General features: G+C 41.1%; 2 protein-coding genes across 2 annotated transcripts; both read left to right on the top strand.

Moving 5' to 3' along the window:
• The first annotated feature begins 4,465 nt into the window (after window positions 1-4,465).
• Window positions 4,466-6,533, top strand: LOC130685201 (uncharacterized). Its single transcript, XM_057508447.2, has 2 exons — window positions 4,466-5,354; window positions 5,894-6,533. The coding sequence occupies exons 1-2, from the start codon at window positions 4,661-4,663 to the stop codon at window positions 6,181-6,183; spliced, it is 984 nt and encodes a 327-aa protein (XP_057364430.1). The 5' UTR covers window positions 4,466-4,660; the 3' UTR covers window positions 6,184-6,533.
• Window positions 6,534-17,861: 11,328 nt separating this feature from the next.
• On the top strand, window positions 17,862-19,932 carry LOC130685199 (uncharacterized). Its single transcript, XM_057508444.2, has 3 exons — window positions 17,862-19,188; window positions 19,291-19,450; window positions 19,519-19,932. The coding sequence occupies exons 1-3, from the start codon at window positions 18,174-18,176 to the stop codon at window positions 19,649-19,651; spliced, it is 1,308 nt and encodes a 435-aa protein (XP_057364427.1). The 5' UTR covers window positions 17,862-18,173; the 3' UTR covers window positions 19,652-19,932.
• Window positions 19,933-19,936: the final 4 nt, after the last annotated feature.

Raw genomic sequence — 19,936 nt, 5'->3', positions numbered from 1 at the left:
AAATCGGCAAAAAACGACATCTCTCGGAATTCGATAAAAATCACGTGGTATAGTCAAAATTGAACGCTGAATTCGATTATGTTAGTGGTTTTCTCGCTAAACCAGCCATTTTCAAAATAAACTAAGAACCGACAAAATAAACAGGCCCATTTTTGTTATTCTCATTGATTTCGAATCTAAAGCACACCTGTTCATTGCTAAACTGAAGATGCTGGAAAAATACAAAATTGGCGGAAAAGTCGGGCTTATTTTGTCGGGCTTATTTTTGAGCTCAAAATTTTGACGATAAAGGTATACTACTTGGAATTCTATAAAAGTTACACATTATACTCTTAATTAAACACTTATTTTAGAAAAATTATTCGTTTTCTCGTCAAACCAGCTGGTTCTTAAATATACTGAATTTCCCGATAGGGATTCTGTTTAGGTGAGATGATAATATAGATAATAATATGATGTAAGCGATGCGAAAAAAGAATTTCTAAAAGGTTGGGAAGTTATGCTTCTTCTTTACATTGTCGCAATCTAATGTCTTTATTACATTGTCTTCTTGATTCCTTGCACTACTCATGGCACTGCACGCTGTTCTAATTGAACTGAACTTTTCATTGATCAGGAACTTCGTGAACATCATTAGGATTTTAATTTCTAAATAGTTGTAAAGTGTCCATCATCAGATCTTTCCAACTTAGATGCGTGTAGCTTACATATTGGGCACAGGCTCGTTTTTTATGTGAACATTTAATTGATATAATAGCTTCCGATTTCTTTAAAACTAAAAGTACTGCGTTTTTACTTGGTTGCGTAACCAAAGCTTATATTTTACCTGATAACATCTCTGTGTAAATGTTTATAATATTAGAGAAAATTATAGTAGAGTACCTACGGTAACTAAATGCTGCGCGGTGCTTTGGCTCCTTGTGACTTCCTGTTTTTCATCGTGTTTGCCTCTCAACCGCCGTGCCTTCAATTTAGAATGCTTGAAACAACTGTGTAAAATTGCAATGCTACATTTTAATGATTTAAAATAATCTTTTATAGCTTTTTCTTCTTCCCAAAATAGCGACGTGCTACGCCAAAGCTACGAAGGAAGTATAGCATATGTGTATATTTCTCTTTTCGTTGGATTGCTCAAACTAATGTAATAAACATTCACGGACATAATATTACCTCGACGCAGTCCAGCAAAAATGAAACGGAAGCAATTACATAAAGCAAGAACAGAAATAGCAAACAGACCCTTGTAGACGTATATTAAGGGCGGCGATTCCTAATGTCTATGTTGCAATGCTGCCCACCGTTTCTACCGATTGCGCGTCACGAGACACACAAGCGCAACTTTGTAACGTGCTTTTCAGTTAGTCAGCAAAAGGCCTTGTATAAGGAAGTGCTTTGTGCTTTTTCCAATTTTTGCATCTTCTGGTTCTACATCTACAACGCTTAGTGCCATCCATATCGTTCGTAAAACTTGTATCAACTAAGTCATATTAGACATGAATTTGTGGGATAGTTTTCGTGCTAGATACAGCGCATTATGGGCGAACTTTCAAATGGCTCAGCCTGAACGATCTGATTACGGAGGCGAATGCTGTGGATTGGATGACTCTGATATTGTTCTTATCGCATTACTTTTGCTGGTAACTGCACTCCTGGCTTATTTACTTCTAGCAGCTACCGTAAGCAGCGGCAGAAAGAAACGAGCAATCAATGTTCTTCAATCTGACTCGTCTAAGCCATCTACGTCGTCAGGTAACTATTAAATATAAGGGTTCTGTAGTAAACCGTAACAGGTGGTGAGCGATATAATTAAAATTTAGATGGCGAAAGCCTTTTGGTATGGTCTAGTCTCTTGTGGAGAAAACCACTTATGTATCTTCCCAAAATGAATCTATTTTAAGTGCACGTTTGATAATTAGCCGTGGGTGTTGATCTAACAGCAACAGCAACATGACAGTGTGATCGGCTATTAGCTTGATTGGGAAATTGAGACGATTAGTGGAAATCATACACAGAAACAAAGTACTGTGAGCCTAATTGGCAACGATTAAGTGAATTTTTACCGAAACAAAGGAAAATATCTTCTGGCAAAACGAATTTCCGTTTCGGTTTTGGCCCGAAGCACCAATTTGTGGGGTTTTTCCAGAATTTTATGAAACCGTTGGAAACAAGTTTTTGTATGTAAAAGGTGTGAGATTTAATTTTCGACCAGACGTACAATAAATCTCAGATAGGCTACTTGATCCTCGACGTCAAGAAAACTTCGAAAGCTTACACAACAATCAATTTTAGGATTCGGTGAGAATACGGTAAGCTAAGAAATTGTTGGCTTAAGGAAGTTGATGTGTGATAGTTTGCTTTGCCGTGTGAGTGCACCCGGTAAATGCTACCAATTTCTTACGGTCTAGCGCCCTAAACCTTCAGGATACATTCCTCAACTGAGCAGTGGCTGTAGCAGTGGTTGCTCTTTAGCCATTTGATCCTGCTGAGCAATGTAAGAAAATGTTCTGAGGTAAATTGTTGTTCATTAGTTCGTTACCCTTAAAAGTGTATGTTGCACGAGATGGCTCAAACATGTAGCCTAGTCTAGCAGCGATGCACCTGGAAGACTTGGAAGTTGACAAATGATCATCCTATCCTAACTTTTCATAGTTAGCCCATGTGCCTCTCTGTTGGCAAATCAAGCACAATTCGGTGCTCTGTGTCCAGGGTTTTCCCAGAAAGTTGCGGTTGAACGCGGCACGATGTGGATGACGTAACGTTTGACGTAATCGCTACGGTGTAACGATAGCATAACGGCAAAACGCATCGTATGGTTATAGTGTGCGGAACCTACAGTAGATGGTATTGAGCTTGCTTCCTTAGGAAATTTGTTTGTCCAATAGAAGTCGAACAACTTCCTTCATTTGGAGCTCATCAATAATTCCGTTTGTCAAAAGTCGATTCGAAACAGCGATCACTATTCTAAGCAAATTACGAACAAGGAGAGCAAAAAATTATGTCGCTCTCGCTTACATAATGTCTCGCTTTGATACATATTGGGTGGTGTCGTTCAAATCATACTATAGTACGCTGTAAAGGTAATTAGCTAATTGGCAGCCATCTGATAAAGCTGTTCGAGTTCCGATGAATTCGGATAAACAGCATCAACCTTGTGTACGAAATCTCACGTTTGCAAGTAGTTGGTTGTTGTAAAACAATACACGAACCGGCTACTAGGTAAACAAGATGAAACCATAGATATACGTTTAGCTGCCTGCGTAGACTGTCTATATGAAAATGTTTGCTAGAGCTTGAACAGCAACCCCCTTTTCCCATGCTACAGCTAGACTTGCAACGTGTCAAACTTTTATAACTCCGTTTGCTTCATTATGAAGACTTTTCGCGCTTCATACAGCAGGGATTGCATACATGCCGGTTTCATAAGACCGATATAGATGTAATAAACTGCTTACAACGACCATATGGTATTTCATTAGCGCGCTGGAATACAATATAAGCCTTTAGTATTATTTGAATTTCGACAGCAATCTCTTGTATACTTCTTATAGCAATAGCATGAAAGTCAACCTATTCCCAGTTGTCGATTGTCACGAGTTTTCGAGGATGATTGATTTATGGCGATAATTACTGATAGTCTTACAATTTTACTGAAAGCTTAAAGATTTCCATCATCAAATAAACCTACTGTTCGATTCCAAATCTATTTTTCCCGATATCATCGTCGATCCTTTGGGCAAGCATTCCATTTGTAACAACAAATTGCTATCCCGTTCGACCTGTCCAAGAAATTGTCTCCGGGAAGCCGAAGCAAGATCTAGCTACAAGGGACAACACGTAACGGGTCAGTAGTTATGACTGTAACCAGCACAAATTTATTGACAAGGAAACTGTACGTGGTCAACGAGGCGGCTCAAGTCGTATTTTGTAAGTAACAGATTCTGTCGTTGCTTGATTTATGATTGTATGAAAAGTGGCTTCAACTAAATGCTCCATTGAGATCGCGATTGGACATCAGCAATTCCGTTCAATAATAAATTTCATGGTAACTTACGTTTTATGAGGACCGCATTTTTAAACGGATAGTCTCGGGATATGTCAGTAATATTATTTCCGTTGATCTGCTTTAAAATACGAGATACTTTACAGCGGCCGCCGGCAATTTTCGTCTCGTTAGTCATAATGGAAAGATCGATGTATTTGGGAATATCGATATCGCTTTCAAGGAAAGCATAATTCCATTGCGGTTAAGTCTAATATAATTAAGTTCCGTGTGTTATAGAAGGCTTTAGAAAATCATATAAGCCAATGGTGCCTTTTGCCTGCTGGGCCGAACTCCTGGGATTGGAGGAGGAGCTTCCAGAACGACGACCAGCTCTTTGCACGAGTGTGAAAGTGAAGAGCAAGGAAAAAGATGGACAAAGGGAAATGAAAAAAATGTGAACAACACATTGATAGTGGCCGGGTACCTTTTCAGACGGACCATTCACACGGCTAGTCAGTTTCTTTCCGTCCAGAGTCGCACGCAGTACACTGTTGTTTTCTTCTGTGCTCATCATACTGAAACAAATTTACCGAAAAGCTGACAATTGAAGATAGGTGTGCTGATTTCAAGGTTCTAGAAGTTACCTCTTGCCATTCTATTTGTTAGAACAAAACCAGTATGAATAAGTTCATTGCCGTCCACACTGCCTGCAGTTTACTGCTGATTTTCATCGCCGGGCAAGCGGCCGAACATTCGTTGAATCCATCCAGTATGGATGCAGCCAAACATTCCTTACCACCTGAGTATAACATGGCCTCTAATTCTTACAATGATTTAGCTGGGAACGACATGGAAGAAGTGGAAGAAGAACTCGAATCTGAGTTAGCATTAAAGAGAATGCTTAAATATGTCACACCTCTGATGGCGATTTTTCAACAAAATAAGAATATACGAGGAACAAATGGGCTGAATAAGCGATCCACGAAGATGAAGCTTGATTATGAAGCAGAAGATTTGGGTACATCTTTATTTGGTGGGCTGGTGGAGGAAGGTCGGAAGCGAGGTTCAGGCCGGCGACCTCCTATGTACAAGTCTATTCAACAAATACAACCGGACCGCAGTGGTTACGGAGAGTATTCGTCAGGTTCCAGTTATGGCGGAGGTGGTAGCTACGGGTGCTGCGACAAGAAGGACGATTTGCTTCCGATCCTTGCTCTCACAGCTTTATCACTTCTTTTACTTTATTTGATCGCTATTGCAACAACCACTACTGCGGCTCCAGCAGTTCGCGTGAGACGACCCCAGACTCGATCGATCGACGACCCAAGCTACAACGATGTCATTACGGACGAAAATAGTTGGTCTGATATAGGTACATTATAGACTAGTTTGATCATCAGTGTGTTCAATTACTTGTGCGACTAGTCCTCCTGATTTAAAGCCCATACCATGAATAGCTGTCTTCGAATATGAATTTTAGTATATTGGCAGAGTTACAGGAAAAGACCAGAGGCCACATCTTCCATATTCAAGCGCGATCTCTTAACCTCCATTGTAACAGCTGGTGGAAAACTATTGGCACAACCTTTTTATGCCGTTAGCATAAGTGTTATCACCTATATCCTAAAGATGTATTTTAGGATGGCTGTAAGCTAGCAGGCAGTAAAAGACACGCACACAGAGAATCTTTAGAGCTGAATTTCAAGGGCAAATATTTTTAAAGCATTGAAAATTCCAGCTAAGATCCGATGCAGGGCTGATGTTTTTTGCCTTGAGCCATTGCGTTAACCTGCGTTAAACGCCGGGCTATGTTAGCGTTCAGTGAAGCACCACAATCAACAATTGTAGAAAGATCGCGATGGAATGGCACTATTTATTCCCTGTTTGTAATGTTATCATTCTCTTTTGCAGAACTGATGGATGCACCTACCTGGATATCTATGGTAAATGAACTATGGAACGCTGACGAAGATGAATCCAGTGACGCTTGTGTTCTGAAAGCCCTTTGCCGGATGAACCGTCTGGCTCTAGATTCACCGGGTTCAACGGGCCTCGCTGTCTCGTTGTCCAGTGTACCACTTAGCTATCTGCTCCACCACCGACATCAGAGCGGCTTCCTGAATTACTTGGACGCATCTTTGAAAGGCCGGTTCGGCGAAAATTGTACGGCGGTCTTCAATAACTGTCCGCATCTTAATTAATATGCACACGGTTCAAATTGATCACATGCTACCTGATAGCAGGATATATGATATGCTTGATACATGTATGCCTATACTGTTAATAAGTTTGGCCGACCAACATTTCTTTCATCAAAACCCAGATGTTATCCGTTATCGTGACTGTAGCTGTCACCTCCTTGATCGGGCATTTGTATGCCGTATTTGTTAATTGTTTTGTTAAATGAATATGTTGTGTCAATGTTTATCGTTGCATTAGGGGAAAGGGATATATTTTATGTATTAGCAGCGTGTTACAAAGGGATTATGTAAACGGGAAATGTTTTCCAATAATTGACAAATATATTGTCCATCAAGGCAACATAAATAAAGCAATATTTTGTTTCCATTTCCTTTATACTTCCTTTGCTGGATCATGCTTGATCATATAGAAGACTGACGGTGAAACCGAACGATGAGAGAATTAGTGCTATCTCTACAATGACTAAGAACTTTTCTGTAAGGACTATAAGTTCTTGGTCCTTTTTCGTAAGGACTGGCATTTTCCAGTTCTATACTTCTAGCGAACAAATACGATTTGCAGAAATAGAACAAATTTTTTTTTAATTTTTCGAGTAGTATTATTTTGTCAGATACCTTTATTGAATTCAAATTTTCATGAACAGCTTTTTCGGCTTTGCTGAGATTTCCTTAATTTAATATAAAGAGATATTTGCGTACATACAGACATTTTAGAATTCTACTAATAACATACAAGTCTTATTGTTGGCCTTTGACTGGAGACTGCGCTTATTGTAACTGTACAATAATTAGAGAAAATAATCACCAACAACCTCGATGTAACAGTTTTAAATTATAGACTGTAATGTTCTTTTTACGGTAGACTGCATAAATCCTTTTCCTTGCATAACGATCTCTGATGGCATCCACGTCAAACGTCTATCTTTCTTGATATTTGTCAAACGATCAAAGCACTACAAAAAAAAAATAACTGTAAGAGAAGTTAAATTATATTCGGTTTCCTAGCATAAATGTAAAATGAACCACCAACGGCCACCAATTATACAGCGGAACGGCTGCCACAATCCCAATCACCTGCCTTTAAAAGAAGAAAAGCCCAATGGTATTTTTTTGTCTGTATTCTCATTGTAGACTATATTCACTTTATAACAGAGGGCCAAATAAAGATTAATTGAGCGAAACAGCCGCACACCATTAGCATTGAGATGTATTCAGTATATTCTATCACTTCACATAAACGTGCATGCAACGCTTGATCAATGACGCACAAGATTTTATTATGATAGATCTGGTACATATTTAGACTATGTTGGCATGTCATTGTTCAATCAACTATGAATTCTCAATTATTACCGCTAGCACTCGTCAAAACGTGTTTTACAACCGAGACTGCTGTAATGTTTTTTTTTTATATTCAGCCAAAAGAAAGTAAAAAACAAAGCACTGACAGCGGACCGTTTCTATTTTATCAAAATTACACATCTCTGAATTACTTTACCTAATCGTGAAAAAAGAAATGTATTATTCGTGCCGTATGTAAAGACGAGCAAAAAACACCGACAGGTGTTAGGTTGACGGCCCTATTTTCTTCCCTCTTGCTCTTCCATTGCAATCCTGCTTTTTCATTTTCCCCCTGCTAATTCCGAATGACAGTATATCCACCCATCCGTTCAACACGTTTCAGATTGTCCGACGTGTTTTGAGCTAACGGAAGCGTGACGTATAGACGCATTGCAGCGGGCATAATAACATCAATTATATTGGCGTCCTATACTGTCAGTGTTAAAAGATATAAATCATCCATAACTGTCGGCATACTCGTCGACGAAGAAGGCCTGAAACGGGATTCCCCAATGCGTGCTCTTTCTTTAGACTACTGGCCTGTAACCCTTTCTTTTTCTCACCACGAATTCTGACGTTATACTAGACGGGATGCAAAACTTTTTAAATTTCGATGCTAAAAAGAAAAGTCAGAAATGTTGTTAACCGTTATCCGCACGATTTCAGCCACTATGCGTGTTCGTCTATTCAGGACCTTGTTGCACATGTTGCACCGGTCATCGTTATTACTTGTTATACTGACGCACATTTTGAAAATTTCAGTCCATTCTCTGAAATATGCATTAGTCAGCGTTTTAACTACACAATTCACTCGATGTTTTCAGCGTTCAGGCTCGCATATAGAAGATTCCAGGCCATAAAGAATTCAGGGAGTCAATGCCCTGAAATTCGACGCTTTTCACTTTAGCTTGGAACACTCAAACATCAAGGATGAACTTCCCATTTGCCCGGGGAGATGACGACCAATTGCCTTTTTCTAGCTGTTCTGTCTCACGCCAGTAGGGTTTCCCTATTAGTTATACTTAAGTCAGTGCTACCTTCCCGGGATGGGAAAAACATGTGCAATACGTAAAAATGATTTCAAAGGAAAAGCTATACTTACACTGGCTACAAATAGAATGAATTACACGATATAGCTTTCCACGGCGTGAGTATGTTTTCAATGTAAGTTTAAAAAATCGACTAACACATTTCACAAAACGGACAAAAAATAGTAATTCTATTAATATGAAAATTTGGTAGTAATCGTGTAACGTTTCGCAAATGATTTCGATCGGTTGTATTGCGAAGGATGCAAGATTCGAAACGTCCATTTTCATGACATTCCTTAAGATGGCAGCAAGACATTAATATTCTCGAAATTTGATAATAAAATAGTTCTAGGTTAAGCTGCATACAAACAAAAATGAAACACAAATAACTTAACTAATTGAGATTTGTATGCAGGCCACACACTGATATAATGGAAAGAGCCGTTAGCCAAACCGCACACCATAATCGCGCATCGTAACTTGATAAAAACATTTTCCTTTTCTCTTGAATTCTATGGCTCTAGCTATAAGAGGCACAGAATCAAAACAAAGGAATGGATTGGATAGAAAGGGCGAGAAACACTATTACAGTACCGTCTTCTATACTGATACTTGTTGGCTTCGGCCGACGAAGATTCGAAATTTTAAAACGTTCTTTTAAATAAAGCAAAGGCAGCGTGACTCCTTATAAATCGTCAACGGACGACAGGTGCAACGCGCGTGATCTCCCGCTGCATTACCCCTCAAGCATTCCTTTTCAAAAAGATCCAAACTGAAGCGTAACCTTTCAAAAAAAAAAACCTGTGGTTATTCGCTTCGGTAGATCCTTCTTAGGTTTTACTGATGGTAACTAACGGTCTATATCAACCACGGTGTTCTTCAACAGATGAGAAAAAAACCCTACACATATAATGTTCTATGTGGTGTAAGAATGGGATGATCGTCTCACTTGTAGCCCAACAATAGTAGATGTGCGGGACAACAGGAAATTATTTAGCCGTCCTACCTTGGAATAAGAAATGGTATTCGAGCAATCGAAACTAGATGTATAATTATTGTGAAGGTAATTGTATGTTCGTGTCAGTCGCCATCGGCAACTAAATAGCATCCAGTCTGACATACTCCAGTCATTTCACATATCGTTAACGCTTCTTCCTTTTATTTCGGTGAAAGAACGACGAAACTTCTGAAGTCATAAAATGTTTAACAAATTGGGATTTGCTTGAGTTCCTTCTGCCGAGTGACGCAATCAAAACGCCAACTTCTCGCATCCCGTTACGGACCCGTTATACGATAACACCGCCAACGCTCTAGGTCTCCCTTTGGCTCCGCATTTTTATTTGAAGGGAAAGGTTACGGACGGCAAATCGGAAATCGCCTCTCCGATGCATGGAATTAACAACTGCCATGTCCACCAATTCGGAGCGAGAACAGAAAATAGCGGGAGAGAAGACGTTCACGTATCTGCTATCCACAAGCGATGTTTGAAGCGGGAGAAAAACATATTTTTGAAAAGACTTGCTCTAGCTTGCTAGAGGTCTGAACGAAATACGCGGATGGCGTCTGTGCAGGCCAAGACTGAATGATGGGAATATACCGGCAGTCTTTCCCCAACCGAGCCACTGTGCACTGAAATACGCGCTCTCCCGCAACCATTTGACTCGACAGTTTCATTCCCATTCGTATTTACTTTGACAGAACATCACATTGTTTTACCATCAACCTTCTTTAAGCGTAGCAACTGTTAGTTGTTATTTAAATTAATTTCAGAAATTCGACAAAAGCACGAATTCAGTTTGACGTTTTCACCAAAAATGAAATTCAACACTGGCCCTCGAAGCCTAATCCTCTTCTGGTGGTTATTGACGGTTGTTGTCATCGTGATCCACGGCCAAATGGATCTACAATATCCATCCCAGCGCTACTACGAATCTTCAGATCCTCAAGAACGCGAGCTGGACGAATTTGACCAATACAACGAGAACGTTTTCAATAAAAAATACGACAGACCGTACGGTCCTAGACCTCAGCGACCATCATCGTACGGCATGGATCAAATCAGCCGGATGGGAGAGGATTTCAGGCTGCGCATGCAAAACCTAAGATCGATGATTAGCAGCTATACTCGGTCTTCGTACGGAGGAGAAAGCTCATCAGGTGGTTATGAAGGATGCTGCGACAAACTAGACTTTCACACCGTCGTTCCCGGATTCGTCCTGGTGGCTGTCTCCTATTTGCTTCTATTCCTGCTCAACGCGACAGTAACCAGCGGTCGCCGTCGTCGCATGGTCGCCACATCAGAAGAAGAGGAACAAAGTAAGTCAGTTTTGGACGAGTTATTCATCAGTCCAAAGTCTCTTTTTCCTTCCCTTGATTCATCATCGCCAATAGCTCTCGAAATAAATCGTCAGGCATGTTGTCTTCGGAGCGTGAATTTCGCCTCCTGACAGGTGTTTCTATTTCTTTGTTTTGTGTTACGAATGTTGCAACGTTAGTACGTATGATGATACGGTTTCTGTTGTACAATGACTGAAGATTTGAAACACGCAACAACGAAATCGCTTCCTACATTCGACACTCACATCCTGATAGGGACAAGAGCGGGCACAAGCCATAGAGAGAGGCGGAGTCGTTCAGTGGATACCGCTGTAGACGAGAAGAAAACCCGTTACGGGGCTTGTCGGTAATTGTCTAGTGTATCTGCAAAGCTGGCCATGGCAGAAAAATGTGTTGGTCTTCATTCCGTAGCTGGACGATTGCAACGTCGGTTCTCTCTCGTCAATACAACATCAGTTCAAGTAGAAGTAACTATTGCGTAAATTCCTCTTGCAGGACCAGGCAAAAACAAAACAAACGTTTAGAAGTTGCGGTTTTCTCTGAAACACGAAAATGAAGAAATTTGTAATTTTTTTGGCTGGCCTGTTGTGTTCTCTGGTCATCATTTCTCATACGGGCTCGCAAAATAGTGTGGTTGACGCAGCCGAGACTGAACATCAACCGGAAGGCAAAAACGGTATCAACAGTGCGGAAGTTGAAACGAACATTGACGATGAGCTGGAATCGGAAGGACAACTGAAACGGATGTTGAATTACGTCGCTCCCTTGATGGCAATCTTAAGAAGAAATCCAACAAGCTCCGACGAGTTTTCGGCTCGTTCAGTTCGTAAAAACAAACGCAAATACTACGATTTATCTTACAACGACTTCGATTACGACCGAAATAGCTTCGATCGTGATAGTTTCGATCGCAATGGCTATGGTGGTGGCGGAGGGTACTGCTGCCAGCAAAAGGACGATCTTCTCCCTCTGTTAGCTCTTCTTGGTCTGGCTGGTCTTTTGCTTTACCTGATCGTCATTGCCAGCACGACGACAGCAGCACCGGCTGTTCGGTTCAAGAAACGCTCCGCTGAGGAAAACGAAGACGAAGGCAACTGGATCTTGACGGATGATGAAAATATTGGTAAGGTGACGTTGTAATTTATCAATGGGAAACTTGTAATGGTTGACACACACCTGGTGCCATACAAGAGTTTCAGTTGTATTGTAAAGCGCATCTGCTGAAATGTTTCTTTATTTTGATTCTGGTACCGCACGAAGGCACCCATTCTTACTCTATGCAAGCTCGCGTAACAGCTATAATGTATAGATGGTTAACTAACCACCTGTTGCAGTTAACCACTAAATCACTTCATTTTTTAAATCCTTATTTGTCGTGCGACAAGCGACAAATTTCACTTGATTTGCAACTCTCTTGCACGCCAGGTTTTTGGGAACGTGAGATATGCGGTTTAACCTGGTCGAAAACACCTGGCACTCCGCTATTACATCACACTTGTTTTGTCGCATGTTGACGAGTCATATTTACACAAACCAGGCATAGCTCTATTTGTGGATTAGTCAAGCAACTGGACAAGCGGTTTTCTTTGAATTCCCATATCACGATCTTGCCCATCTCAGCAGTTAATAATGAACTAGTCTTGTCCCAGCATTGCAGTTCAGTTCGGTACTCCATTGGCTTCGTGTTAGAGTTTGCTCTTCGTCGGCCTCGACGAATTTCCTTATCAAATTTAGTTCGATACTCAAATATTCTTCCGTGAGTTGCATTTGCTGTCGGCGTTACAAATGGTTAGACCCACTTATATGAGGTTGCCGCTGGTTCTCACTTTGTTACTGGCTCAGCTCCGTCGTTCAACCTGGAGTGAAGCCTCCGGAGATCACAGATGGCGAAATTATCGAGAGCCCAGTGACCGTTTAGACTCTGAACGTGAACTTGAAGTTATTTTAAGGCAAACGAGGCCATTCATGTCTATTTTACGACGCCGTGAGAGTGAAGCTGGTCAACCCATTAGTCGGAACGGTGGCTATGGGGGAGGCTACGGTGGAGGCTACGGTGGAGGAGGATGTTGTGGAAATAATTTTGACATTTTGGGTTTGCTGTCCTTGCTGTCATCCGCGTTGCTCTATTTGCTATTTTTCTCGTACATTGCGACAACGACAAGTGCTAACAATGGAAATAATGGCAATGGCGGTGGCGGTGGTGGTGGCGGTGGACGTCGTAAAAGGTATTCTCCTGAAACAGTCAGTGATTCGACTGTCGACGACAACTGGATCGGCAATCCATCTAGTCAATTCAGTGGTAAGATAACAAAGGGGAATTAAGCTTTTATGCATATCGCTGTGACGAGCTGCCAACTAGTTTCAGAAAATTGTTCCTTCGCGATTGTGAATCTTAAAGGCATCCCCCATGGCTGAGCTGTCAAAGGAGCTATGAAGGATGGACGTGTAACGTTTTGCAGCCGGCGACGTGTTAATGAATTAGAAAAATAATAATAATAATAATAATAAGACATGCTGTCAACAATTATTTAGAGTAGGCTAAGAAATGCAGTTGCGTGCGGACTTCCCATATTGCCAGTTACAGTCGGTTGATTAAATTAGAATATAGAAAAAACCGGTTTTTTCTTTCAACAGATTGGCCAATATTGCCATCCAACTACAAAACTAGACGTTTCTCTGTGGTAGGCTATACTTAAGAGCGATTGGGAACTTCATTTGCTATTCTTTGCATGGTAGTGCCATAATAGATGAAGCAATCATAAATTATGAAAAGCTTTAGTTATTTTTCGGTTATTAAGCAAAGCGATTTATTGAGCTGCTTGCGATGACATCTTTTTTGTTCGTATACTATTACCAAGTTACCTAATATGCCGCTATAAAATCGCCGACCGTTGCCACTTTCTATGTCATAAATGTTAAACGTAAACACAGCGTTACAAAGGAGAGGCGGTCGTACTTTCCGCGTTATTCTTCTTCACATTTTTTACTTCTCTACGATGTTTGCGTTTTCGGGGAAGTTATTTTTGCGCAACCTGGCAGATTAAGAGAAAATTTCAAAATAAAATCGTAACAGAAAGGAAACTCATAAAAAGCAACGCACCGTAAAATGACATTTTATCTCGGCGGCAACCAACCATAGAGCTGACGTTGTTCAGTCACTAGAACGCTTCCCCCTGTGCCAGGATTTGGATTTTTATTTTGTAGTGTTAACTATTTGCGTAACGTCTCGCCACACACACACACAAAATCTAGATATCGCTTAGTGTGATTCTTGTGCCTTTGACTAAACGAATTAACAGTTCATTTTTAAGTGTTTAATTTTTGGTAATCAATAATTTTTCTAGAAAAACCATTTAGAGAAAGTCATCCATCTCCTTTAAAATAGTAAAAATGTTCTAATTCGCAAATACTGTCAGTACCCAACTACAGCGCTTCTGTTTCTTGTTATCGGTACAGCACAAACGAAAATTCCCTTGCATTTCAGTATAAAGGACATTCTTTATTGTTTTAGCCTAAAATTATTAGAGCCTAAAATAAAACAAATAAAAAAAGGCCACAGAATTAAAACCCACAATAAATATGGATCCCTATCTCAAGGAGCGGGAAAACGGCAAACGAGTGCGAAGAACTCACAGATATAGGGAAAACACTCACGCTTGTGGTGACAACCCGTTATTATTGGTAATGTTTTTTCTTGTGCGACTGGTTTCCAGAGATTTCAGGTTTTCCATTATCAATTCCCAGGTGCTATGTCTGATTCTTGTAGCAATCTCTATAACCGATTACTGCTGCGAAACTTTCATTTGGTTATTAGTTGGCAGTATCGAAGTGGCAGTCTAGTCGGCTTGTTGTTTTTAATCGTTATCCTCTCGATAGTCTAGAAAAATTATATTCTACATTTGTTGGCTTTGCAAAATGGTTTTTGCTGGTTTGTGAATTTGAAAACAATTTTTCTTTTCAAAATGGACAAGGCATCGTTGGCGTTTGTGTCGGTGTTCTTCGTCATCTTGTTGATTGCTCAAAACGTAGAGCTAGTGAGAGACGTTTTCTACGAAAATGGAGATGATTTACGTTCTGGTTCTTGGTTGGACAAAACTTATTACCAGGATTACCAAGATTACGAGTATCAAGACGATCAAGTTTCAAGTTTGAGTTTAACCCTTAAACTATTGCCGTTGATTGTAATCAACATAGTTCTTTTCTTGGTTCTTTTCCTCGCCGCCGTTACCACCACAGCAGCTAATGGTAAACGGAAGCGATCCGTTCTACTGGATGACAACTTTGGGCAGGACGCAGAAAAAGGTTATAGTTTTTTGCCTTTCCATTTTTTCTCAATCTTGTTGTTTGCTAAAGTTAGAATCGACCTTGTTCGATATCACGGTTTGTTACCTCTTGTTTAGGAAAAAGTGTTAGTGGCTGACAATATTTCATGCGTGTAGTTCAAGTCCTCTCTGTTCACCGGCGAATGGTATCTGCTAAACGGCAGGTGAATGGAACATGACGAGTTGTGGGCTCTCGTGAGAACCATTGGCCATTAAACGGGCCGTGACCGAACGTTTCCGATATTTTTTTTTTATTTTTTGTAACTGAAAGGATTGAAATCGAAATTTTCAGACTTGTGTGTAGTGCGTGCGGTTTTCCCGGAAGTTTGTTATAACACCTCCCGTTTTTGGTTCACTTTTGTAAATACAAAATGTTGAGTAAGACAATGTTGTAAGTAGGCATAACTGGCGTGATAGGAGTTTTAAATCATCTCAACTTGATTGATGGTATAAGGCTACTTTGCTTTTATAACCTTCAAACCGATTTGGAAAGGCAGTTCCAAAACGTGCGGTTGGTTCAAAATTTGATAGATAGATTATGGCTTGAGGCGGACTGAATTATGATTTTTTTTTTTATCAAACTAAAAGCATGTGTCCCATTCTTTGTTCATTGCTCCTCCTGATGTTTAGACGTAAAAAAAAAAGATTCAAATATGTTCTTACTTTCGAAAGCCAGATCACGATAGAGGCGGAGCGAAGATGATACAGAGTAGGAGGAGCCTTCTTGGCGTATTTCGCTGCTGGATGTTAGCAAAGCGTCCGGTTCCTGATAGTGATCGACCGTTGTCGTTCCGTGGGGTTCCCAATCTCGTTTCCTCTCCATTCTTTAGTGAACTGAACGCTGCAGCGCTAGTGTCCAGTCTTCTGCATTTAGTTGTTGCCTTCACATCAGACACCAACCACGAGCTTTGTGATCATTTTCCCAGCTATTGGCTTTAATATTTGGATCCCACCTCTTGTGATTTTTGTTACAATGATCAAATTAAAAGCCATTGTAAGACTTGGCACCTGTTTCTTGCTTCTGACGGGATCATTGAGCCATCAGGCTGCTACCGACGACCATGAAAGTTTGGACTCTGAAAATGACCTGAAGCGCATGTTGACCTTTGTCCGACCACTGATGGCCATTCTGCGAAGTGATCCACGGATCAAGCGTTCAACTGAACTGCTTGCAACTGATTGGGTTTCATCTTCACGCGCTATTCCGAAAAAGGAACGAGATGGGGGAGGCTACGGAAGCAGTGGTGGTTACGGTTATGACTCATGCTGTGATGAAGGACACGACTATTTGGGGCTAATCTCAATCATTTCACTCGGCCTCCTCTTTTTGTTCCTGATCCAGCTACTCAGTACCACAACAGCCGCACCAGCACGTAATAAACGGTCGAATAATAAGGACCTTCTCTCCCTTGAGCAGCTTCTCATGGAACAGGATGTAGGTAGGAAGCAATTAGAAATCGAAAGTTATAGGACGTTCCAATTTGAATGACACTTTTATTTTATTTTGTAATCTATTCAATCACGCACACTTATTTAATGGGCATGGAACGACTACTAGCGTTATTCACGACAGCAGTGAAGAGGGGCAAGAAATAACGCTTTCATGTTTTGTTTTATCCTATTAGGTTTAATCACTTTCCCACACGGTTACCAAATCTGCACATTCAGACATTTACCTGCCACAATGTCGTGTATGTTGTGGTATTACTGCTGGTCTTTTGTGGTATTCTTTGAAATTTTTTCGTCTGGTCTTGAAGCTAGAGTATTTTTATGCGCTGTCAGGTTCAGTGCCTTCTGGGGATTACCTCATTAGCACACAACAAAAAGTGTAGTAAAATTTTTTGCGCCATCAACCACTTGAAACTTGTTAGCATTTTCCAGCGAATTAATTCTATTGAAAAAATAGCTTGTTCACTTGTCGTCAGCTGTATACGCAAAACAAATATCCTGGGAGTCACGCTAGCACAAGTCGTGGCATCTCTTTAACAAGCACGATAAATGATCTAAGAATATATGAATATGGTTTTCTGTAGCGATAACTTTCTTGTTCATGTCGAATTTCTATGGATCTTATTTGTGAATCAGAAGAAAGAAAACGTGTGAAGTCCCATCATTTCACGGATGAAAGTACGTTTTGTCATGTGTGTTCAGTTGCGACCAGAATGTTGAACTCCTCCGGCAAAAACGGAATTCTGTGCCTAAAGCTGGTCTTAAAACAGTCGATATCAAATTATTTGCAGAAAAGACAGAAAACATAAAAGCGAACTGCCAGCATGTTATTTACATGTTTTTTTATGCATCCATTCTCGTCGTAATATTATTCTGTCACGGTGCAAGAACTTAGAACAGGGAACACTTAACATTCGCCTCCGTCCGATTTTTGGTTGAGATCGTAAATCATGCCAAGTTTGTGCGACGAAACTAGCGGCGTAGTCCAAACGAATGGTAAAGATAAGAGCTAACGGGTCTTCCACTTTTGTTGAATGAATTTGAAAAAAATGTAATGAACCGTAAAATTATCGTGCGGGATCCGGCTGATGCTGTCATGAAAACATACGGTGCTAGGATCGGGATGATGATGCAGATCCAGCCAAGCACTCTGGTCGTCGACCTGCACCGGAGGGTAAGAACTCCTCTGATGTGGACGAAAGTTTAGCAACGCCTACTTGACAATCGAGGAGGCGGATTCTTTTCAAGTTTCCGACTGCCCACCATTCCTCGTAGCGCTGATTCCTACCATAACCGCATTCCCTTTCGATGACAGGGAGTCACTTGCATCTTCAGTTAGCATTGAGCTTCTTCGTTGGTCAGTCGACATTAAATCAAGTCGTCCTGTCATTAAGTTAGCCCATTCTGGCTGTTAGCCAAGGCCTTGTTCATATATTGAAGCTATTATAGACCTATTGTTTACATTGAGCGTAGATACACTTCACTTAATCCCTGACCACTCTTGGTGTCCATGGAAACCGGTCCGTTTGACATGCCTCGATCAACGACAGTGACATCGTCGAAAACATCGCGGAAAGGAAGCAGTTGTAATCGATATGTGGCTACCTTGTTTGTTGTCATGCTTTCAGCTCGAATGCTGGCCATGACCGACGGCCACACAGCCACGTCTAGGCCGCCAGCCGAAAATGAAACAACTGAAGAACGTCGATCTGAAAGTGGCGATTTTCTTGCCATGTCAGATATTGGTACTGGCTCAGAAGTCAACAGTCGAAATTTCAGAGTGGCACGTAGCGAATTTTCTGGTTATTGCTTGAACGGTGATTGTGTTAGCGGCGATGTTCTCAAAGTTGTTAGCAAATTGGCCAAGCGTATTTTGAGCGATCCACGCGTCCTCGGACTGCGAACGACCAGCCAACCAGTTGAGGATTATGATGCGACGGGGTTACCTGAAGAGTCCGCAGCCAGAGCCATTGGGGGGCCGAGTTCGTTCGACACCCGTCCTTTCAGTCGCCGCAATGATCACTACGATAGCATGGACAGAAATCGCCAAGAACCTTACATCGATGATGATCGAAACCGACTGAATGAGCGTTACCATGATCCCGATTCATACCATGCACCTTCTTCAAATCCAAGCGAAAGTTATCGGGATAGGGATCGCTACAATGATGTATACGGATCCAGCCCAGGGTATCAGGATTCCATAGAAAGGGGCAGTACGAAATCTGGATCTTATGATAGGGATGGAAGTTATGATAGTTACGGGGGTGGTGGGGGAGACAGCTACGGTGGCGGATATGGCGGAGGAAGTTCTTACGGAGGAGGTAGCAGCTACGGTGGAGGTGGTGGATACGGCGGAGGAGGATACGGCGGATACGATAGTTGTTGTCAGGAACAAAACAAACTTTTGCCTATTCTTTTGGTTGGACTTTTGGGTCTTTTGGCTTTCTTTCTCTACGTAAGATCAACCACTACTGCTGCACCGGCAGCTAAGCGCAGCATAGATGATAACGATCTCTCTGACGGTAATCTTCCAGGGGTTTCTCTTTATCTAGTAGTGAATTGCTAAGTGTGGCGAAACCCTTTTGTCTATAACAAATAATCACATACCCGATTATTCATTGCAGTGTTGCTGGACGGTCCGACTTGGTTAAGCATGGTTCACGAATTATGGGAGCAGGATGCAGCCCTCGAAAACACAGTCTGCACTCAGGAGACCTTATGCCGAATGAATCGCTTGGCTATGGCTGCACCAGGGCAAGCCGGATGGGCCGTTTCGCTATCAAGGTATTCCTTGTATTGACACTAATCTATTTACCTTTTAACTATACGTTTTCGTTTTCGTATTCGTGCAGTTTGCCTCTGAGCTATCTATTACACACGCGCCACACTGGTGGATTCAGTTCATACATGGATGCAACACTGATGGGCCGTTCAGGAGCCAATTGCACCGAACTTTATGCGAGTTGTCCTCGCTTGTCATACTGAACGAATTACATCCCACGAACGATCTTTGTTAAACACAAGTTCTAAAGAGGAAATCTCAAATGTTATCCCTGTTTACATTTATTCGCTTACTGCAGATATTACTAATGTATACGGACTACTTTTGATATCGCTTATGTGCGTTGGAAGACGACAAAATTCTTAATTTATGGTTTTTTATGGGGTGGTGGATGGGGTCTACCTCGACCAGTGGAATAGAGTTACATTTACCTACTTGTATCATTACCTTTGCCTAAGATGTGAATAAACATTCGTTGGTATCAGTTT

The sequence above is a fragment of the Daphnia carinata genome, chromosome 3 (genome assembly GCF_022539665.2).
Source record: "Daphnia carinata strain CSIRO-1 chromosome 3, CSIRO_AGI_Dcar_HiC_V3, whole genome shotgun sequence".
Lineage (NCBI taxonomy): Eukaryota > Metazoa > Arthropoda > Branchiopoda > Diplostraca > Daphniidae > Daphnia > Daphnia carinata.
Note: the sequence above shows the minus strand (reverse complement) of the source record. Positions and strands in the feature narration are given on the sequence as shown.

Bases quoted from the DNA above. Each gene is read 5' to 3' on its own strand.
- LOC130685201 (XM_057508447.2), top strand. From the start codon at position 4,661: ATGAATAAGTTCATTGCCGTCCACACTGCCTGCAGTTTACTGCTGATT. The intron at 5,355-5,893 runs GTACATTATAGA...TCTCTTTTGCAG, and splicing joins AAATAGTTGGTCTGATATAG to AACTGATGGATGCACCTACC.
- LOC130685199 (XM_057508444.2), top strand. From the start codon at position 18,174: ATGGAAACCGGTCCGTTTGACATGCCTCGATCAACGACAGTGACATCG. The intron at 19,189-19,290 runs GTAATCTTCCAG...TATTCATTGCAG, and splicing joins TGATAACGATCTCTCTGACG to TGTTGCTGGACGGTCCGACT. The intron at 19,451-19,518 runs GTATTCCTTGTA...GTATTCGTGCAG, and splicing joins TGGGCCGTTTCGCTATCAAG to TTTGCCTCTGAGCTATCTAT.